At 37.7% G+C, this 24,290-nt stretch overlaps 1 protein-coding gene across 4 annotated transcripts in view; it reads right to left on the reverse strand.

Moving 5' to 3' along the window:
• Gsap (gamma-secretase activating protein) overlaps positions 1–23,308 on the reverse strand; it is a 132,039-nt gene extending 108,731 nt beyond the window's left edge. For 2 of the 4 annotated variants that reach the window (XM_071613387.1, XM_071613394.1), the window contains exons 1-4: positions 23,097–23,308; positions 13,127–13,203; positions 7,404–7,460; positions 114–183 (exon numbers count right to left, since the gene is read on the reverse strand). In XM_071613387.1, the coding sequence (XP_071469488.1) occupies positions 114–183; positions 7,404–7,460; positions 13,127–13,203; positions 23,097–23,193 (301 nt within the window). In that variant the 5' untranslated portion in view covers positions 23,194–23,308. Of the gene's footprint in view, positions 1–113; positions 184–7,403; positions 7,461–13,126; positions 13,204–21,011; positions 21,076–23,096 lie in introns of those variants that run through there. The other 2 variants (XM_027926339.2, XM_071613382.1) reach the window with 2 other exon arrangements.
• Between the last annotated feature and the right edge of the window lie 982 nt (positions 23,309–24,290).

The following is a 24,290-nucleotide window of genomic DNA, read 5'->3' on the forward strand; positions in this document are numbered from 1 at the left end:
CTTTCCCAGACCTATAGTTGTAGAATAATCAAATATCCTAAAATCCAATACTTTAAAACTTTTAAAAGATGTAGTTAGTTCTTGATATGTAGCAACAAGAAAGATTGACTTACCAAGTAAAGTTTTCTCCCTGTTGACAGAGCAACTGACAACTTGCAAGTCTTTCTCAAAGGTATACAGATGCTATTAAAACAAAAGTTTTCCTTTTTAATTTGAAGTTTTATATCAAATAACAATGGTACAAAAAAATCCCACTAGGCTTTGTATCAAGTATTATGGTGAAATATTTCACTAAAGAATACTCAATGAACTAGTTTATCCATGCTGAGATATTGTGCATTATTTTAAAGACAAGTTTGCTATTGTAGGCCATATTTGGCACTGAAACTTAGCCATGAGATAACCAAACACAGTGGGTAAGCACACAGACATTGGAGCCAAACTAGTCCCATGTTCAAATTGTAACTGTCACTTGGAAGCTGTGTGACTCTGGACAAATTATTCAATCTATCCCCCCATCAATAACTTAGGAATCACAATACCTATCTCATATGTTGTTAGGAGGATCAAGAGAAAGAACAAATGAAGTCTTTAGTATAATGTGTGCCACACATAATAAGTACTCAAATGTTGGTATGGTAATTATTGAATAAAGTTTTAATCAAATACCCAACTGACCATGATATCGTTAGTTATGTCTCGGGGACTAGCACAAGTGTATCTCATATTTAGAGAATTAGCAAATAAGTTGTCTGTAATCTTTTTTCTTATTGCTGTTTGAATTGTTCAAAATATCAGAAGACTCCATTTCCTGAAATATTAAAGGAAATGAAAACAGTCACACAGAAGGAGGGTGTAATGTGCAGATTGAGGAACTGGAGACAACTGCAGTTCATTAAGCAAACTCCTTTCAAGTTTACCCAGAAGATAAGGGAACAATGGAGAGTCTCAGACCTCAGGAGAGAACGGGCTGAGGGAAGCAGTGAATGGCAGAAGTAGTTAGAAGGTAATTTGTACTTGCAGGCTGAACACACTAGACTGAGTGGCCAAAAGTTGTGAAAAATACTGGGGAAGTCAGGAAACGGGAAAGATGAACTGAATTCCTGGAATACATTTTGGTTTTCTTTGACTCTTGCTCCAAGGGATTCTAATGTATAAGAAAAGAAGGATCATGTAGATATTTAGTTTTTTAATGTTTTATTCTTTTAACTATAAAACAACACATGAACATAGTCTCAGTGTTTAAAAGATGAAAACACTACAAAGTCAGTCAAAATCTTTCATATACTAGTTAATCCCAACTCCCATCCAAAAGGGAGCATGTTTATAATTTGCTCTGTAGACTTCTAAATCTTTTAAAATAATTTTAATATATTATGTCCTCACAGTTCATAGCTTTAAGTTTTTTTAAACATAAATGGAAGGTATTATCCTTACAACTTGCTTTTTTCATGTAAAAATATGTTTTGGAGAGACTTCTGTGACAGTATACATTTATAGACTTCTTAACCCTTTAATGGTTATATTGATGTCCCAAGAACTTACTGTTGGCCCCTTAGTTTACCGCCAGCTTTAAGGTATAATGATCCAATGTACTTTTATATATATCTTTGTAAGCACATACAAGTATTTCTGTAGAATCATACCTCAAAGTAGAATTTGTAGGTCAAAATGTATGCAAGTATTGAATTCTTCCATTATGAGCATCAAAAACTCTCCCCTAACCTAGCTTATGCAAAAAGGCAACTACATAGTGGCTCATGGAATTGAATAATGTAGGGCATATGGCTTCAGCATTAGCTCGATCTAAAGCTGGAAATAACCATTCTTTCTGTTATCTGGGTTAAATACAATTTTAACATCCATGCAATGACATTCCATGTTCTATTCCTCAGAGCCACAGTAGTCCCAACCTCATTCATCCCTCACCACACCCAATGGAAGGGTCCATGTCCAAATTCCCAAAGTCTATTATACAGTTATAGTCAACCAGCTTATGTCATATTCACTCCTGTATGCACTAAAAAGGTAGGTCTGCCTAAAACAGAGAGGAAGTAGAAGGTACAGAGGGTGAAGAAGAAAAGGTTTGGGAATCTGCCTACATATGTATAACTTATTGTTTTCCATTTGGCATGGCAAAGAGAGAGATCATTCAATCAAAACTTGAGAGATCAAGACCAAGGTAGAGTAGACACACTTTTCCCTATTTTTCCCACTGTAGGGATAAAAATACTGGACATTATATCCAGAAGAAACCTAAGACCAAAAAGTAGAGAAAAGAAAGCTGGAGGTGTAGCTCAGTAGTAGAGCACTTGCCTAACACTGCAAAAGGAGGAGGAGGAGAAAGAAGGCAGCCACAAATTCTCTAGGGACCTCAGGTCCCAAAGAATAAGAGCTGCCAGTTTTTTCATCTCATATCCTAAACAGGAAACTAAAGAAAAGAACACACAGAGCTGCTGACAGGAACAGACAGAAACACACACCCATTATCTCCAGCCAAAGAAACCAGAAAGGGGGAACCTTGCCTGGCAGAAAAGTTCTAGACTATACCAAATACCATGGGGGAAATGCAATCCTGCCCCTACTTCTACCAGCAAAGGCTGAGTGGGGAGACCAAATTCCCACATTTACCCAGCTGTAACGAGGCACCACTCTCACTCTTGCCATATTTCGATCAGAAAAGATCAAATGGGAAATAAAGACTTGGACTGGGGGTATAGCTCAGATGGTAGAGTGCTTGCCTGTCTTTCATGCACAAGGTCCTGGGTTCAATCCCCAGCACCAAAAAAAAAAAAAAAAGAAGAAGAAGAAAAAGAAGGAAATAAAGACTTTTATCCCCACCTGATAGAAGTGAGCCTCCAAGACCTTCATGACCACGAGTGTCATATGGGAATTCTGTACTTCTTCCCAGACCCAGCACTAAGAAAGTGCACTTTCCCCTTCTTCATTGAGTGGTGTCAGAAGTGGCTGAATGGCAAGTCAAAATTTTTACTACCACCCAGTGACAATGCGGCCTCCACCTACCTACCTATCACTCCCTGATCTCCTGCTGTGATATCAGTAGAGGCCTAGAAGGCAGCCTGAAATCCCGCCTCTGTCTAGAAACACCTCTCAACTGGGTGTCAAAGGAGGCCAAGTGAGGAATCTGGACTTCCACCCCTACCTAGGCGCAGTGAGGTTGTAACCCTCATTCTTCAACAAGAACACCTTCAGAGGAGATACAGAAAATTTTAATAAGATCTGGATTCTCATACATAATACTTAAAATAGCTGAGACACAATGGAAAACCATGCACAATGCCAAGAACAAGGAAGTTTTTTTTCTCATTCAATTTGAAAATAAGAATAAGCATCAAGATGATGGAGGTACTGGAATTCTCTAACAAAAATTTTAAAGCAGACATCATTAAAATGCCATAATATCTCAGTAGATACATATAACATACTAGCAGAAAGGACAGGAGAATTGGTGAACTTAAAAAATATAACACCACAAATCACCTAATCTGAACAACAGACAGAACTATGGAAAAAAGGAACAGAACCATATCTGTGAGATTAAAAAGACTAAAAACAAACAAACAAACAAAAAAAGGCCTAACAATCATGCAATTAGAGTCCATAAAAGAGAAAAAAGGTGGGAATTTTTTAAGTATTTGAAGAAATAATGACTGGTCATACTACAGTGATAAAGCCACATCAATGTTTATAGCAGCTCAATTCACATAGCTAAGCTATGGATCCAACCTAGGTGTCCTTCAATAAATGAATGGATAGAGAAAATGTATGCATATGCAATGGATTATTACTCAGCCATAAAAAAGAATGACTTTGCTGGTAAATGGATGAATATGGAGACTATCATGCTAAGTGAAATAAGCCAATCCCCAAAAAAACAAAGGCTAAACATTCTGATATATAGATGCTAACACATAATTAGTGGGGGAGGGAAGAACAGAAGTTCATTGGAATGAAGGGGAATGAAGGGAGGTGGGGGGAATGGAAATAGGAAAGACACAGAAATTATCAGATATAACTTTCCTATGTTCATATATGAATACACCACCAGTGAAACTCTACATCATGTACAATCAAAAGAATGGGATCCCAATTAAAACAAGTTATACTCTATGTATATATGTCAAAATACACTGTCATATATCTAAAACAAACAGATAAAAAAAGTTAAAAGAAATAATGGCTGGTGACTGAAAACGTCCCCAGTTGAGCAAAAGACAGCAGATTCAAGAAGCAAATCCCAAACAGGAACAATCCAAACAAATACAGAGACATACAAATCAATCTTCAGAAAATAAAAGGACAAAGAAAAATATTTTTGAAGCAATTAGAAAACAAAAATGACAACTTGAGTATAAGAGAAAATCAATTTGAAAGTCAACAGATTTCTCAAGAGAAACTATGGAGGACAGAAGGAAATGACACATTTTTCAAGAACTGAAGGAAAAGAATTGTCATGCTGTATTCTATTATTAGAAAAATCATCCTTTAGGAATCAAAACAGACATTCTCAAAAGAAGGAAAATTGTGAGAATCTGTCATTGCCATACCCACCCTATGATAATAGCTAAACAAGTTCTTGAAAGAGAAAGGAAATTATTTTTGAAAGGAATCCTAGAACACTGGGAAAGAAGAATAAGAAGTGCAAAAAATATGGGTAAAACATAATTGACTTTCCTTCCCTTGTGTTTTCTAAATTATGGTTGACAATAATGGCAAAAAGTGTATCATCTGATGTAGATCTTTAAAAATGTAGAAAAGGAATGAAGACAACTTTAAATGCAGGACACTGAATGAACTTAATAGGAGATAAGGTAAAATGTCACATTTCATTCAAACTGGTAAAAAGTCAACAGCTGCAGATATTCATGGTATTGAACAGTTCTGTATCTTGATTGCAGTGGCAATTTCAGGAATCTACACATAGATCTACACATAAAATGACATAAAACTTGCTGGGCACAGTGGTGCACACCTGTAATCCCAGCAGCTCAGGAGGCTGAGGCAGAAGGACTGTGGGTTCAAAGCCAGCCTCAGCAACTTAGTGAGGCACTAAGCAACTCAGTGAGACCCTGTCTCTAAATAAAATACAAAATAGGGCTGGGGATGTGGCTCAGTGGTTGAGTGCCCCTGAGTTCCATTCCCAGTAACTCCCCCCTGCCAAAAAAAAAAATCCAAATGGCATAAAACTATATATGCACATTCTACCAATGTCAATTTCCTATTAACATTATATTAATTCATATTAATATTTAATGGTATACCTAACTTCACAACATCCAATAATTGGAGAAAACTGGGTGAATTGTATGTGAGACATAATTTAGGGGGGAAAAATAAAAGAAAAAAAAAAGCTTTAAGATTCAGACACCAAGATCTAGCACCACAAAAAAAGCACCATCTCTCTCTTGGCAGCACACAGTACTTAAAATTTTAAAGCCCAGTTAGGCTTGGCATCCAAATTCATTCTCTCAATAAAACCAAAGGGCCAATAAAGAATATGTAGGTTGTAAGACTTTTGAGTGTATAGAAGGGATGGGGAAAGAGAGCTGTGCTGTTTTAACGTGGCTCCCAAAGTTCATGTGTAAGGAAACTTAACCCACTGCAATGTGTTGGGAGGTGAAACCTAATAAAAGATCATTAGGCTTTGCCCTCTGCAACGGATTAGTTTTGTCATCTCCAGAGAGGGGTTATCCATCACTGAGTGGGTCTGTGATAAGAGTAAGCTCAGTCCCTGCTACCCTTTCACTATCACCCTTCCACCTTCTGTCATCAAATGATGTAGCAAGAAGACCCTTACAAGATGTGGGTACTCAATCTTGGACTTCCCAGCATCCAGAAATGTAAGAACTAAACCTCTGTTCTTTATAACTTCCAAATCCCATTCTGTTATAGCAGCAGAAAATGGACTAAGATAGCAATTAGGTATAGGAGCAAGACTTGCCTATTTATAAAAGCTAGCTCAATTTCCCATGAATTTATTCTTTAACTGATTTATTTTCTGAAATCATCTTCATATTTTGAAATCCAATGAAGTGCTGTCACTGGAAAACATTTGAAAAGCAGCCACTGTGGAGGGAACCTATCACTGTCAATTCAGTAAAAAAATCCTTCACTGAATTACTATGGCTTATAAGGCAGTAAGCTGAATGCAGTGCAGATGAAACACATTGGTATGCAAAATGCTCCTCACCTTTTTGGCGCTCATAGCCTTAGCAGAGAGAAATATGTCCACAAAAGATAGATAGTAATACCTACCACTATAGAAGACTATGATGTCTTCTCTCTAGCCATCTTCTTAGAATTTGTACCACATAGAAATTAAGTTAAGAATTACACTAACATGTGAGATTTTTTTAATCTGCATCTATCCCAAGACTGTATATTGTAACAAGATTTGTCTTGATCAATACTGGGTCTCCAGAAGCTCAGAGAAGAAAACACTGAATGTATATTTGTTGGGTCAGTGAATAAATGAATGAGTAAATGAATGTGTGTGAATAAAAGGAGTGGAGGAAGGAGAAAGACCAGAGAATTAACAAAGCAAAATATTGGCAGTCTAAAGAGTAAGGTGACTGGGAGAAATTTGAAAATGACCACACAGAATATTTAACTTCAAGGATGTCTAACATCGTAATTAATTAAACCCTAAATTGCTTTTATATAGGCCCCAAACAACTCCCTTTTCACACACACACACACACACACACACACACACACACACACACACACAATTAGACAAAGCTTATCTACATCAACCAAGGCCTTATATGAGTACTTTAGAAGAAAATTAAGGAAAAAGGTAATGAAGGCTTTGCCAAGTTCCAAACCCTGAATTGTTGAAAAGGAGCAAGAAGCAAGACAAGGGATGGTTGAGAACAAGCAGAACTCAGAGCCAGAGGTCATTATGAAATGACCTGGAGCACACAAGTCCTGGAAGGGCACTGGATTTCCTAATTCCTTATAGGATGTTGGAAAGCTGGTTTAGGCCAATTTTACTTAAACTCAAAGGACTAAGACTTCATATAACATTTGATTCAGGAGGAGTCCTTATTATTTTTTTAAGATAATGGGGCCAAAGCCAGCCATACTGGCACACTCCTGTAATTCCAATGACTCAGAAGCCTGTGGATCACAAGTTCAAGGCCAGCTTCAGCAATTTAGCCAGACCTGTCTAGAGATATAGCTCCATCCACAGTACAAAAACAAACAACAAAAAGATAATGGGGCCAAGAAGTAGTTTTATAAAAATGAGCAGAGAAGGCAGGCAAAGAAAAATTTTATAAAATGAAGTGGGAATTTTTATCTAGAAAACAAACAGTGGAGGCAAAGAAAACTCTAAAAGCAGTAAACAATAAGTAAGCTATGATTTATGTGATGTTTACCTGATTTTTTCTGGTTTGGCAATCATATAATCCAAAGACAATATTTCTCTCATCATCCTAAAAAAAGAAAAATAACCAGATGTTTATTAAATGTCATAGTTTAGGAAGTTAGGCTAACACTAGTTTTAAGACAAACCTGCAATAATTCAATCTTAGCAATTAAAAACTCTAAAGGAGGATTTTTTTTTCCCCAAGAGTGCAGAAGAGAGAAGGTCACTTTCCTGGCTGCTCCGTGGCACAAAACCAAGAAGGCGTAGACAGGCAGCTTCTCAGCAAGGCAGCTTTTCAGCAAGACAGCTTTTCAGCAAACAAAGTGAGTGAACAAAGGTGGGGTGCGGGGGGGGGGGGGGGGGGGACTTTACTGGAATTTAAAACTAGACATTCAAATTAGACTAGGAATTCAGGAGGGTGGATATACTAAAATGAGGAAGAAATCCCTAGCAGTACAGCTGCTTCTGGGCTGGAAACACCAGCCAGAGTTGTCCCTCCATGAGCAAAGTGGAGGGATAAGGGAATTAAAGGAACCCACATTTCTAGAAGGCCTGAGGCATTAAGAGATCAAGGATATTGCCCGACTAAACTGAAAGGCATGCTGCACAATACCCTTGTTCTGGGAAAAAACTGCCATCTCTCCTGGTGACATGTGGAGGACAAAGGAAGGAACCAGTTTGCAGCATCAGCGTGGAGGCCAGCAGCTGAGGGAAGCAATTCATGGCAAACCTGAGTTTGTCCCAAAACACAGACCCAGTAAACATACACTACATGACATAGAGTGTGCTTAAGTGACCAGGAGAAAAATCAAACAAGAAGAGTGGTTTACACTGGGACAACTGGTGTCATGGAAACCCACTGGGCTCTACCCCCACCTCCAATCCAGCTGCTTGCAGGACCCGCTGGGAGAGAATTCAGAAGGGAAGGGGTGGGAGAGACCGAGTTTGGAGACTAAACCCAGGACAACGAAGCATGGGCTTTTGAAAGTGATTTAGAGAACTAAGAATTGGCTCCTCTACCACACAAGTGGAACCCAGGAGAGATCCCTGGGAAATAGTCTTCCAATGTAGACCAGCAATTACTGGGCACTATAGGTGAGCTGATTTTGAATCTTCGAACCAATTGGCATTCACCAAAGAGCCTGGAGCCCACCTAAGCCCAAACCCTGCCTCCAGGAATTCTACCTACAGGATTACCTCTTTCACTCAAGCAATCCAAAGGTAGAGCATTATATTCCAGACGACCCCACCTAAAACTACTAAGAATCTTTTGAACTCCAAAGGAAAGAATTCTTAACTTTTCATGGAGATGTTTTTTCCTTTTTCTTTTGTGTTTAATCGTGTTTAATGGTACATAGACATTTATACATACTCATATTTTTTTTCCTCATTTCTAGCATTTTTGAAGCCAGTTAATGTTCATGGATCATTTTTTTTTTTAGAGAGAGAATTTTTTAATATTTATTTTTTAGTTTTCGGCGGACATAACATCTTTATTTGTATGTGGTGCTGAGGATCGAACCCGGGCCGCACGCATGCCAGGCAAGCGCACTACCGCTTGAGCCACATCTCCAGCCCATGGATCAATTTTTTAAGGACTCAGATGTTTGATTAGTATATTATAGTTTTGTTTTTATATTCTTAATTTTTTTAAATGTTTACTTTATATATATTCTCTCTTACCTGTTTCCCTTGATTCTATTGTTCTCTTTTCTTCCACTAACAGCCAATCTCTACTGGTCTCTCTTTCACTCTTTAATTTTTTATTCTATCTTCTCTCCTCCTCACCCATAATCATACTTCCTATATCTCTTCTGTTTCCTCCCTGTTCACCATTCAAATTTTAAAAATCTTTTGCAATCTTATTGTTTTTATTGTAGGCAATAAATGACCATATAATTTCTGTGTATTGTAATAATTAGCATTGTAGATATCATAGTAGAAACTATTTGGTTTAATGCTGTATATTGTTTGCATTGGTTGTTTTTATTTTTTGGCTCCTTCTAAACAATGAGGTACTGGAAACCTTCAGGGACGCTAGAAGTTCACAAGGTAGAAACTCTACTGCCTCAAATACATATTGTTAGATGGGTAGACATACAAACAATATGAAAAAGTAAGGGAACAAATCACCCTGAACAAACCAATATACTCCAATAACAGTATCCATCAACATCACAGTGGAAGAAATGTCAGAGAAGTACATAGTTTAACTGATATGGAAATAGAAGATGGTATAAGTAGTGAAATCAGAGAGAAAACACAGGAAGTGAAAGATCACTTCAATAAAGAGAGATTTTTTTAAAAAAGGAAAAAATCCTCAACATAAAAAAAATCAATAACAAAATTAAAAATTCAATTGAAAGCATCACCAATAGACTAGATCACTTGTAAGACAGAGTTTCAGGCAATGAATACAAAATATATAATCCTAAAAACAAAGTTTATCATGGAGAAAAGATATTAATAGACCATGAACAACTTCCAAGAAATATGGGATAACCTGAAAAGACCAAATTTAAGATTTATTGGGATAGATGTAGGCTCAGAGATACAAAGGAAATGGACTCACTATCTTTTTAATGAAATAATATCAGAAAATTTCCCAAACATTAAAAATGAAATGTAAGATCAAATACAGGAGGCTTACAGGACCTCAAATATACAAAATTACAACAGACCCACACCAAGGCACATTATTAAGAAAATGCCTAACATACAGAATAAGGATAGAATTTTAAAGGCTGCCAGAGAACAAAAGGTAACATTTAGAGGGAAACCAATCTGAATCTCAGCTGATCTCTCAACCCAGACCCTCAAAGCTAGGAGGTTTTGGAATAATATATATCAAGCTCTAAAAGAAAAATTGATGCCAGCCAAGAATACCATACCCAGCCAGGTGTGGTGGTGCATGCCTCTCATCCCAGCAGCTCAGGAGGCTGAGGCAGGAGGATCACGAGTTCAAAGCTAGCCTCAGCAAAAGCAAGGCACTAAGCAACTCAGGAAGACCCTGTCTCTCAATAAAATACAAAATAGTGCTGGGGATGTGGCTCAGTGGTCAAGTGCCTGTGAGTTCAATTCCTGCTACCTCCCCCGCCCCAAGAAAAATACTATACCCAACAAAATTAAGCTTCAGAATCAACAATGAAATAAAAAACTTCCATGATAAACAAAAGTTAAAAAAGTTCACAACTAGAAAGCCTACACTAGAACACATACTCAACAAGATATTTCATGAAGAATAAATGAAAAATAAAAGTGAAAAACAGCAGGGCTGGGGTTGTGGCTCAGTGGTAGAGTGCTTGCCTAGCATGTGTAAGGCACTGGGTTTGATTCTCAACACCACATAAAAATAAATAAAGGTCCAACAACAACTAATAAATTTTTTTTAAAAAAACTGAAAACCAGCAAAGGAAGGAACTTACACTAAAATAAGAGCAAATCAATGGAGAAAGCAATTCAAATTAAAAATCAGAAATAAGTCAAAATGACAGGGAATAAAAATCATATCTTAATAACATGGACTATAAATGGCCTGAACTCATCACGAAAAGAAATAGACTGGCAGATTGGATTAAAAAGCAAGACCCAACAATATGTTATTTCCAAGAGACACCTTATAAGCCAAGATATCCACAGACTGAAGGTAAAAGGATGGGAAAAAACATATTTACATGGATCATGTAAACAAGCAGGGGTTTCTAGCCTCATATCAGATAAAGTGGACTTCACACCAAAGTTAATCAGAAGGGACAAAGAAGGACATTTCATACTGCTTAAGGGAATTATACATCAAAAATACATAACAGTCACAAATATTTATGCCCCAAACAACGGAGCATCTATGTATATCAAACAAACCCTTCTCAATTTCAAGAATCAAATAGACCACAACATAATAATACTGGGTGACTTTAACACACCTCTCTCACTACTGGATAGATCCTTCAAACAAAAACTAAATAAAGAAGCTATAGAACTAAAAAAATTCAATTTATAATTTATACTTAACAGACATATATTTCATCCATCAATGACAAAATACATTTTTTTCCTCAGCAGCACATGGATCCTTCTCTAAAAATAAACCATATCTTAGGCCATAAAACAACTCTCAGTAAATATGAAATAGAGATAATACCTTGCATTTTATCAGAACATAATGGAATGAAATTTAAAATCAATTGTAAAATAAAAAATGGAAGCTACTCTAACACCTGGATACTAAATAACATGCTACTGAATGACCAATGGATAGCAGAAGAAATCAGGGATGAAATAAAAAAGTACTTAGAGGTAGATGAGAATAGCAATACAACATATCAAAATCTCTGGGATACTATGGAGGCAGTGCTAAGAGAAAAGTTCATTGCATTGAGCTCATTCATTAAAAGAATAGAAAAGTCAACATCACTATAGTGATGTGGCCACATTCATAGAAGCTGGAGGCTATCGTGCTAAATGAAATAAGCCAATCCACAAATACCAAAGGCATCTGACATGCAGATGCTGACTCACAATAGGTTGGGGGGCAGGAGAGGTTTAACCAGATTGGACAGGGGAGAATGGGGGGAATGAAGGGAAGGGAGGAGGAATTGGAATGGGAAAGACAGTAGAATGAATTGGACATAACTTTCCTATGTTCATATATGAATACACAACCAATGTAACCTCACATCATGTACAACCACAATAATGGGAAATTATACCCCATGTATGTAAAATACGTCAAAATACATTCTACTGTAATTTTTAAAAAAGCTAAAGGAAGCTTGCTGTGCATATCAGAAAGGGGCCAGGCCTGATTCAGCTGGCCATTTGGGCTCAAAGAGTTCAGAGGATCTTTATAGGATTGAGCATGGAGAAAGAGTCAATCATTTTGTATCTCCAGTAGTATCTTTAAGAGAATATTAGTGATGGCTGGGCATGATGTCACATGTCTAAAATCCCTGATACTCAGCTGCGACAGAAGGATGGCAAGTTGAAGGCCATCCTGGGAAACTCAACAAGATCCCGACTCAAAAAATGAAAAGGGTTGGGGATATAGCTTAGTGGTAGAGCACTCCTGGGCTCAACCCCCAAAATCACCAAAAAAAAAAAAAAGAATCTATATAATAGATAATGGGATTGGCTTGAATAAATCCATGATATTCTTATGAATACAATTTTTTGAATCATACAATTTTTAAATACACTATCCTTAGATACAACTTAACATTTTTAAACAAAAGAAAGTACAATGATATAATTTTCAAAGCAAACTATGAGAATTTTTCTTCCATGTGTCCCTAGTAAAGTTATCAGTAAAATTAAATTTTCCTCAGAACACTTAACATTGGAAACACATTGTCTAATAATGCCTCACAAGTCCTAGAATATCTAGTTCTGAATAGACAAAAATCAAATTTAACATATCTTCAAAGACAAAAAATTAACAGTTGTCAAGTTTAAACATCTTGACATTTCCCTCTAGAAATTGAAATTGTTCTTTTACTCAAATGTTTTGAGCTTCAAATATGCACATTTTATCTTATTTTAAAAAGAAACACTTCTTAAGACTTCAAATCACTCTATTCAATATCACACAAAAAAACAAGGGCCAGAGGTTAAATACCAAGTCTTATCCATTACCCTTCTATACAGGAGAGAATTTTCATAAAATAACATAAATGGTTAAAATAGTAAATTGTGTTGCATTTACTTTACCACAATAAAAAGAGAACATATACATACCTTATAGTTATAAATAATATTTCCATTTCTTTCAACATTTAGTACACGTAAGCTCTCATAATTTGTTTCTAAAACATCTGAAATAAAATAATAGCCAGTTAATATTTAAGATGTTTAAATACGTAGCTAACATTAGTGAAAGAAGTACAAAGCATACATGCTGAGGATTCCATTATACCCAGATTAAAAGCAAGCAAATCCAATCTCACTTACTGGAAGTCAGAACAACAGTGACCTTTCAGGAAGAAGAAAGGAGGCAGAGATGGCATCACCTGAGGGAGGCCTTCTAAGGTGTTGATAAGTTTGCACACCTTGGGCACACAGATAAGCTCACCTTTTAATCTCTTACCGAGCTGCACACTTTATACTGTATACTTGCCTGTATGTGTCACACCTCAATAAATTTTCAGTATCTACTAGTTTTTGCTTTATATATTTTGAGGCTACATTATTAGGAACAAATTCGGAACTGGTATAGCTTCCTGGTGAATTAACTTGTCAGGCACACAGCTGAGCTTCCATGCGTCTCAGTTGTTAAATGGGATAAAAAAAAAATGACAGTCAAGCCCTTAATCATTATGATGCTATATCCAGGGGCTAAACAGAAAAAGTGCCAACTTCTTTGTTGCATTTCCATATGGAAAGGTGACGTATGGTGAAGGATCAGGTGCATTAGCAGAGATGTGGGAATTTCTCCCTGTTGAGGGAGCAACATGGACACAGAAACAGAAGGGAGATGGGGAGTCATTTGGATTCTGAGTCTACTGACAAAAAGTTATCAAAGTTCCCCTCTTCCCCTTGTGGGAAAGTCTTTGCTGAAGACCCCCAAAAAAGAGGCCTCCCAATGAAGACACTCAGATCTAGCAAGGCATCTATGAACGGGTATGGCCAGGGCCCAGGCCTGTCTGCAACTCTCTTGGCAACTGCATTTCCTTGGCTATATGTCCAGTCTGATTTAGGAAGGATAGCTTTCCTGTGAAGACTTCCAGGTAAAGCCTTCCTTGTGATTGCACGTATTCAGGTCTGAAAATTCACACAGAAGTTTTGAACCAGGAGCTGAACTAGTCAACCACTTCAATATAAAAATGTATTTTTATCTAATAATTCTTTACTCCAAAGTCTATTTTGCCTTATATTAATATACTACGTCAGCTTTCTTCAGAGTATTGTTTATATGAGATAGCTTGTTCTAGCCTTTCATTAATGTTCCTGTGCCCTTATAAGTTATATATTTTATAAGCAGTATCTACTCATGATCCCATCTGACAGCTTTAATCTTCATTTGGAATATGTAGTCCACTTTCATTTACCATAATTACCGACATATTGGGTTTATTTTACTATTTGCTTTCCGTGACTCACTTGTTTTACTCTTTCATTCTTCTTGATTAATCAGTTTATTATTTCATTTTCCTATTTCCTCATTAATTTCATATTCTTTTGCTATTCTTTTACTTGTTATCCTAACAATTTTGAGCATTCTCAATATTATGTTTTAATGTTATATGGTACCACAAAATGGAAGTGAAATTTCATAAACTGTTAATGGGATATAAGTTGAAAAACTGTTAGCAAAGTCTATTGAGGCTCAACATATGTGACTCAGCAATTACACTTTAAGTGAATATATGTGTGAAAAAATATATATATATACACACACACATATACACATACATATATTCAACAGAAGTACATATGTTCAGCAAAAGACACATGTTTATAGTACTATGGTTCAGAATAGCCAAAGTAAAAATGCCAAGTATCCTTCAAGAAAGAATAATTGTTATGTCCAATGTTATATCTCACAATTAGAATTAATTAGAATGAATTAGCCTATAACAATATAAAAACTGAGAAAAATCAGATTCCACCCCAACCACTCATAAAAATAATAAACTATATGATTCAATTTATATACAGACTTCAAAAACAGGTAAAACTATAAAACTAATCTATGTTGCTGTATAAATGACAGCTGAAGGGAGACATGAAGGGTCCCCATGGTGCTAACATTCATTCTTGCACCAAATGCTAGTTATGTGAGCTTCACTCAGAAAAGTAAATGAGCTGTGCATTTGATTTTGTACTTTTCTGTACAAAAGACATTTTGAAGGACAGACTCTTTACACAAATATTTACAACTGGCCATCTTCTAAAACTTTTAGGATAGCCCTAATTGTACAGTTAAAAGATTCAAACATTAGTGGATACAATGTTAATAACTTGTTGGGTAGAAATGCACATTTTCAACTTCCTCAAAGCTATCCAAAAAACTAAATTGCTTCACTCATTTTTTTTCTATACATTAATACTGCTTTTAGATATTAAATTATGTTGATGACAAATTATAATATTCAGATAAGACATGCAAAACATTCTATAACTCAGAGCAAAATTTTGTTTATATTCCCGATTTAAAGGGGGAGAAAAGGAAGGTAATAAGGATAACTGGTAAGGACATCTGCACTGAGCTAGGAAGCATTTAGAGAGGGGAAGTATAGTTTCATTAACTTCAATCATCCTGAGAGCCCTTCTCCACCCCTCATAAGCAGCAGCTGTGTGGATCTCCTAGGGGTGGGGCAAAGAGAGAGGGAAGTTTATATATGTTTTTTTTTCAACATATATTGAACTATCATACATGCTTTACACTAATTTTAATATAAGGACAACCATTTGGCCTCTTAGCAGTAAAATAATTGAATCATATTCTGCTAAATATTACTTCCAAATTCAGAGTTCTTGTTTCTAGAACATCCACACCATGTATACTGTGCTGCAGGCTCATTGTGCGATAACACAGTTGAGTTCCAGTGAGAAGACACTTGATCAACATAGACAAAGTGGGGCAGACTCATCTTAAATCTAAAATAGGTAAGCAGAATGATGCGCAAAGTGTCCTGTATCAAGCTTACAATAGGAAAATGGTTAATTATTTAAAAATCCTTTTAAAGTAGATTTTGTAAACATCTAAGGAGAATTTTAGTGAGTTCCTTTTGATCCTACACATGACTCAAAACCTCTGGAATGCAATGTGTCAATATCTTGAGAAGTATTTTTTTTCTTTCAAGATTATGAGGTTGCTGGGACAGACTTGCACAAAAGCACACTTAAAAGGTTTCAACCAAGATAAGAAACTCCTGATAAAAAGTCTTGGTGAGAAAAATCAAGGGTTTTTTGTTTGTTTGTTTGTTTTTTGTTTTTTTTTTTTTTAATAAACACACCTATTTTCAAATTACTAAAAAAAAAAATCAACAAATGACATATTTATTCCATTAAACCATTAACTCTCAACTCTGGCTAAGACAGAAACATCAGAGAAGTTCTTAAAGAAACATTGATACCCCACCCCCAGGCTCTAACCAAGATATTTTCATTTTATTGGGCTAGTGTGTGTTTATTCCCTGCGTGATTCTAATAGAATCCTGGATTGCAAACCAATAAACTATATATTTATGTTACATTTTAAGCAACATTAGACAGAAAAACTAGGACCAAAATATGATGTAACTATGGTAGAGAGGGTTGGAAAAAAAATGCCTTCATGGAGTACATTAAATAATGCCAACCCTGCAGTGAAGTGCATGGCTCACATCTCTAGAATATTTAAAACAGATTTGGCAATGTTGGCAATCTAGAGACCAATGTATCACCACACACCATTAACCCACTGGCCCTTCCTTCCTAGATTAGTTTGCTCATGTTTTAAACACACCCTATTTTTTTAAAGGGGTGTTCAATAACCTCTTTGCTTATTCATTATGACTCTTCTCTCAGTAGTTCATTTCTGGAAAGTCCAGAAGAGGAAGTTTAGCAATTTCAAATGAGGAAATGTGATTTTATAGTTCAATGTATTCAGTGCTCACAAAGAAAAAATGTAGCATTGATAGATGAGATACTTACATAAGTAAACCTACCAAACGTCAGTACCTAGATATCCAAGGTATTGGGAAGTCATAACTCATGTAAAACAGAAGCTGGCTTTCTAAGTAGTCTCATCCATTTCAACTTATTCTTTGCCAAAAGTGATTTCACTTTACAGGAAGGTGCATCACAAATGCATAAATTTTAACCGAAACTGTTATACGAGACAAAAATAAAAGTATTTTTGTCTTTCCAACAACAATATTTGGGGCAGAGGGGAGTCATGAAGGCTCACACAAAAATCAGAATTAATTACAAATACCTTAGATCAAGAAGCAATGAAATAGCCAGGTATAGTGGTGCATACCTGTAATCCCAGCAGCTTGAGAGGCTGAAGAACTGGGGATGTTGCTCAGTGGTTAAGTGCCCCTGGGTTCAATCCCCAGTAACCCCCGCCCCCCCCCAAAAAAAAATAGTACTATGCCTACAACACCCTTATTCTGTAAATAATCCCCATAAGTCCTCAGGCTCAATATGACCAGATATTATAACTCCAAAATTGATGAAGTAAATATCATGTAACTTATATTTTATATTGTGAATGAGAAAAAGAATAGTGCACTTAATTAAAAAGCAATAAAAAGAGATGAGAATTAGGAGATGAGCGAAGTACAGGAGGGAAAAGTAAATAGGAAAGACAGTGGCAAGAGAACTGTGAAGGAAATGAAAACAATGAAACTAAGGCAAATCCTGGTCTCAAAAATCAATCTGGGGGTTCACAAGAGGCAACAGAAAAGCTTACTCTTAAAACCTAGCAAAACACATTACTTTCCTGGCAAGGATGAATTATAAAAAAAAAATGTTTTGATCTAGTATATCATAAATCCAGAACTAATCAGAGAAAATACACACAAAAGAAGATCACATTCCCCCCCAAGAATTATATACAGATTATCCCTGATTTATATTTCAATTTATGACTTTTTACTTTACAATGGTGTCAAAGCAATATAAATCCAGTAAAACTATACTCTGAATTTTGATGTTTTCCTGGGCTAGCATTATGCAATAGGATACTCTTGCAATGCTGGGCAGCAGGAGCAAATCACAGCCACATCACGAGGGTAAACAACCTATACCCTACATGAACTGTGTTGCCAAGCCAGAATGTTCAATAGGTCAAGCATGTTAAATGCATTTTCAATTTACTGTTTTCAACTTATGATAGATTTATGACAGAACCCCATCATAAATCTAGAAACATTTGTCTATATGAAATTTAAACCTTGGAAAATTTATATTAGACCTCAGCATCTTAAAGATTAGATCCCTCCCAACAAGGAATTAGGCACTGGACCCAAAAAAAATATGCAAAAGGTATTTTATTTATACCAGAAATGGTTAGAAGATGTGATGCTTTTAAATGTGCCATTTATGGAGATCAACAAAGAAATAACCTAGGAATAATTTAGCAAGAAGTGTGTGGAACCTTCATGAAGAAAATTCAAAGACTTGAGAGTCACTTAAAAAGATCTAAATAAGTAAGCTATCTTTGTTCATAATTGGAATGATTCAATATTGTAGAAATGCCAATTCTCCAAGCTGTATAGAGACTTTACAATTCAAAATTAATGTTTTAAATGTTTTCATGACTTTTGACTATGGAGAAAATTCTTTAATGAAAAGCACAAATCAAAGAAAAAGACTCATAAATTAAGATCTCCCTTTTGAGCATATTGACATACACCTGTAATCCCATCTTCTTGGGAGGCTGAGGCAGGAGGGTTGCAAGTTCAAGGCCAGCCTGGGCAATTTATTTTTTTATTTTTTTATTTTTAATTTTTATTGTTAGTTGTTCAAAACATTACATAGTTCTTGACATATCATATTTCACACTTTGATTCAAGTGGGTTATGAACTCCCATTTTTACCCCATATACAGATTGCAGAATCACATTGGTTACACAGGCTGAGGCAGGAGGGTTGCAAGTTCAAGGCCAGCCCGGGCAATTTAGACCCTTTCTAATAATAAATAAAAAGTCTGAGATTGTAGCTCAATAATAGAGCACTTGCTTAGTAAGTGTGAAGCCCTGGGTTCAGATTAGTATTCTCTGTTGATCAAAGGCACCATCACTCACACACACATACACACAAACAACTAACAGATGGAGGGAAAATATTTGCAGCACAATCACAAACAAAGAACTAGAATCCAGAATACATTTAAAACCACCTAAAAATAATTTTTAAAAAAATCAAATAGAAAGATGAACAAAAAGATGAACATTTCATAGAAAACTCAAATAGTCAATAGTGATGCTCAACCGCAGAATGCAATGAAATAACATTTAGACCAAGTATAATAAAAAAAATTAAATCTGAAATTTTAAATCAATTTAAAATTTACATTAAGAACTTGTCAGGATATAGTGTCAGAAAAACTTCTGAAACATAAAATTAGGGTGTTCATGAGTATAATACTTTGGAAAACAATTTGATAATACCCAGGAAAGGTGAAAATGGGCATAGCTTATGACTTGACCACTCCACTCTTAGATACACATCCTAGATTAACTAGAAACTTTGTGGATCAGAGATGGGCACAGGGTGGTCAGTAAATGCATTGACTGTAATGACAAATCCAGAAACCTCCAAAATGTCACCCTCAAAAAATGAATAAGTAAAAGCTGGGCTTCCTAGCAAGCACTTAGACAGTTCAGTATGTGTTTACATGCTGTCCTTAGTAGGTTGGGATTATGACCTGTAGAAGGAAGGATTAGGAAGCAGAGGGAGAGACTGAGCTGCCAGCAGGCCAGGGGCAAGAACTTCCAATGATCCCCCTGCAGAGGATCTCTAGAACTGAAACACATTGCCAGAGTTATCCCAGGTGGAGTCAAAATGGACGGCGCTTTATACCCACCTTAATCATTCACTGGATGTGGGCCACACTCAAAAGAGATTGAAGCTAGGGGAGGCATCCCTGAGGGAAGTGACCATACTCACAACACCCAGGAGAGGCCCTTCCTTGCAAGGACAATCTAAGGGCTACATCTCCATGTCCACCATGTTTTTATATATTCATACAACACTGTATAGTGGTGAAAAATAATGCCCTAAAGATAGACAGTCAACTTGACTAAATCTCACAATACTAGGAAGAGGAAAAATCAAAAAGAAAACAGTTTTCATTTTCTTGAAGTTCACAGACAAAAAAAAAAAAAGTTGAAACTACAAATATTAAAAAAAAACTATGATATAAATGTTTAAGTAATTGTTACCTCTGGGGGCAGTGGTAAGAGATGGAGAAATAGGATTAGATAGAAACACACAAGAGTCTTCAAAAGTCCTGAAATTGTTCTGTTTGTAAGCTGCATGGCGAGTACATGGGGTTTTAAAAATTATTATTTCTTTTATATAATTGTTTTGATTTGAGAATCTTTTCTCATTTTATTTCAGAGAGATATCATTTTTCCAAAGTTCAACCCAGAACCAGTAACAGATGCAGTAACTAAGTCTATTCTCCTAACTCTTTGACTCTGTTGACTAAAATATTTTAGTCACCAAATTCCCATGGCTGATTTAGCCCAACTCCCTGGCTATTTTGCCAGGAATGTCATTTCATGAGAATTACTAGACACCACTACGAAAAATTTTTTTGTATTTGTTGGTGTGGAAATAGTAAAGTTTCAAGTTTAGAAAGCAAACGTGCAGAAAGGAGACATTAGTGTTCTAGCGATTCACAATTTATATTTGCAAAGCTGGGACTTTGAGAGGAAAATAATTTGTACAAATGTTTAATAACGACCATACTAGAAATAAAGTAGAATTCCAGATTTCCCTGCCACAGCAATAAATTTCAGTAGAAGAAGACCTGACTTATTTTTGTTTTGAGTTACTATCAGAGGTAAATGTTTAAGTATACAATTCTTTTAGTATAACAGGGTTAATATCTTGCCTTGAAGGTGCACTGAAAGGGGACAATACTACCAGTGTCAGAAAAACTAGCATTTCCAGGTAAGTTTACCTTTGAAGATTAAGGGGTATCCTTTTTTCAGTGGAACATCATTATACATGTTTATAATTCTCCAGAAGAGTGAAAGATACAAGGAAGCCAAAACTCCAACTAAGGCACACACAGCTTTTCAATTACAACATATCTTACTGAAACATAAGACTGTGGCATTTCACACTTCACCTAACTTCTCATTTGCAGTCACTTGTCATTTAACAAAATAAGGTGAGAGTTCAGAAAGAAAGGGCTACTTTATACTGGAAAACAGATTTGGAACTGCCTGTTGTATCTCAAAAAGTTAAAATCTTCAAAAAGAAAAAAAAACATTTTAGATATTCAGGAGACTTTTAAAATTATCTTCTTCCTGCCCACAAAATGCAAAGCATTACTAATAATAACACTGCCAGCAAACTCAAACCAGAAACTACACAAACATGACTCCTTACTTGGAACTAACAACATGCCAAAACAAGGAGATCTACAAACAATTGTGCTAAGGCATGAAAGAATGTAAAGATATGTTGTAGCAAACAAAAACTTTAACCAGAGTTTAGGAAAAAGGAGTTGTAGATATGGGTAATTTGACATCCCTCCCCCACAAAATATACTTGCAGTCTAGTGTTTAAGGAAAAACAAAAAGAGGCAAAGCATAGTTAGCAGTGGTAGCATAGGACTGTAATCCCAGAGATGCTGAAGCAGGAAGATCACAAGTTCCAGGCCAGCCTCAGCAACTTAGAGCCTCAACAATTTAGTGAAACTCTGTCTCAAAATAAAAATTAAAAAGGACTGGGGATGTAGCTCTAGCTCTGAGGTAAAGCAGACTTAGTTTCAATCCCAACATACATTCATTCATTCATTCATTCTCTCTCTCTCTCTCTCTCTCTCTCTCTGACGTGGACAGCTCTTACATACAAAGCAACATTGATTTGAAGCTGAATTCTGAATTTAAACCCCAAGATGCTCCATTATTTACAAGCAAACTTTCCTCCCCACATTTTTTTAGTGGTGCATTATAGTTGTCCCAAATGATAGGATTTGTATAAGCAAACAAGGAAAAAAAAAAACTGGGAAATCACAGACCTCCTCTTTAAAGAGGATCAATGCTAGGAAGGATCAAAAGTCATTCTTCACGCTGTCACCAAAATCAAAAGACATTTGTGGCCTCAACTGTTGGGAATGTTTGTGCCAATTCACACTGAGGAAGCTAGGCCAGAAGGGGAGCATCACTTGTCTCACTTGGCTTGGCGCCTGCACAGGTGGTAATGCTGGATGGCCGGTAGGAAGGGCTAGCAACAGCAGGCTCCAAGTTCACTCCTCTCTGCCAGAAAGCAAACTGCCGACCCCTCTCACTTCACATCCAGAGTGGCATGTCCCCTAAGTCACCTAACTCTGTTGAGAAATGCGACTCGAAAAATTACGAACTTTTATTAAAAAGAAAAAAAAAAGGAAATCAGTTCCCTTTAAGGTAAATCAATGCCGAGAAGCCTTTAAAAAAAAAAAATCACACTTGGGGACAAACTGGGCAACAGCTGGATAGCTCTGTGCTGGTTTTCTTGGTAGCCACAATTCATCTTTCCGTTCTCAAAACACACAACTTACAGGAGCATCGGGTCTTGGCAGAGCCCCCACTCAGCTGATGGGAGCCTTTCTGGGCAGGTGAATGCTAATGGCAGAGAGAGGAGCCTCTCTCGCTCCCGCAGCTGCTCCTCCACACCCTCCCCCCGAAGTGATAACGCCGATGGTACCACCAGTGTCCCCGGTCTGTCTGCGAAGGGTGAACTACTGCGGGCACCAAGCAAGTCAGACGCTAGGGACAGAGGCAGCGCACCCCAGCTGCGACCTCGCGGAGGCTCTGCGCCACCAGCTCCAGCCTTGCCCAGCGACTGGCGGCGAGAGTGGCAAAGCCAAAGACGCCGGAGCTCCAGGGAGGGAGGCTCACCCTTGCGCACCAACCTCCACAGGCTGGCGGAGCCTCGGGGTGCTCCCCGTCGGGCTAGTGCCCCTCACTCCACCGCAGCCCGGGAGCCCTCTGGGTACCAACGACTCCGACTCCACTCCCCCCAGCGGTCCCCCGCCCGGGTGACTCGCCCCGGTCACCTTCTGCCCCAGGGGCCGCTGACGCCGCCCGCTGCGCCCGCAGCCACGGGAGCACGTCCTTCCGGAGATCGAAGTCAGCGACCAGACGGAGAGCCATCGCCCGCACGCGGCCCCGGGGCGGCTCTGGGGACCCGCGCCGCGGACATTCCTGGCCCTGGGTCACCACCTCGCCCTACCCCAGAGACCGCCCTCTTCTTCCTCTCCCCCGCCTCCCAGGCTGTCGGCTGCCGTCCGCTGCTTTCGGTTCTGGAGTGTCCCGGCCTGAGAAGCCCCGAGCACCGCCTCCTCCCGGCCAGCGGCCTGCACAGAGGAGGTCGGAGGCGCCGGGACCAGGCCCGCCCGGGCCACTAGCCCTCGGCGCGCACCCTCCGGGCGGAGGACAGAGAAGCGGAGATTTGGGGGGTTTGTAGGTCCTGCCCAGGTGGCTAAACCAAGAGTTTCCAAACGCTGCCGCACGTTGCTGTGGAGACTAGGCATTTTTCTACTTTAGCTCCAGGTGATTTCACTGAACAGCAAAGTTTGGAAACCACTAGGCTAGAGAGAACTGCGTCACCTGAGGAAGTTCAAGGTCGCCACTGTGGCAGGGGCAGCCAGGGTCTTGGATTTCTTTAATTCCGCTCAGGGTGATGGTGTTTTATTCGTGGTGTTTAGGTAATAAGTGGCAGCTGGAAGCATGTAAAGAACGTGCATTTTTTTAAAGACAAGTTCTTGCTAAGTTGCTGAGGCTGGCCGAAAACTTGGAATCTTCCTTTCTCGGCCTCCTGGTGTGATTCTATTTTAAAAGAGACACTGGAAACCTGTTAAATGCTTAACACAAACAGGGTCTTCTTTGCCTGTTAATCCCTACACTACACTAGTTTGAGGAAGCTGGATTGTCTAGATTGCCCTCTGAAGAGATTTGTTTTTAAGAAGTGCTCTTATTTGTTCGGGAGCACCTGTCATCTTGGGCACCTTTCCACCCACACTTCCCTCTGCCTACAAACAAATCCCGTGTTACCATAATTTGGCCATCCTTTAGTTTTCTGTTGGTTTCAGCATGCAACATTGGTAAATTCAGTGGTTGCTGTACTCTTGGCCCTGTCAGACCCAATCCATCCTAAACATCAATGTCAGATTATTGCTTTCCCTAAAACTGAGTTAGCCTCATATCTACATGCAGAAGACTGTAAATTACTGCCCCAGAATAAAGTGTCT

The sequence above is a fragment of the Marmota flaviventris genome, chromosome 1 (genome assembly GCF_047511675.1).
Source record: "Marmota flaviventris isolate mMarFla1 chromosome 1, mMarFla1.hap1, whole genome shotgun sequence".
Taxonomy (NCBI): domain Eukaryota; kingdom Metazoa; phylum Chordata; class Mammalia; order Rodentia; family Sciuridae; genus Marmota; species Marmota flaviventris.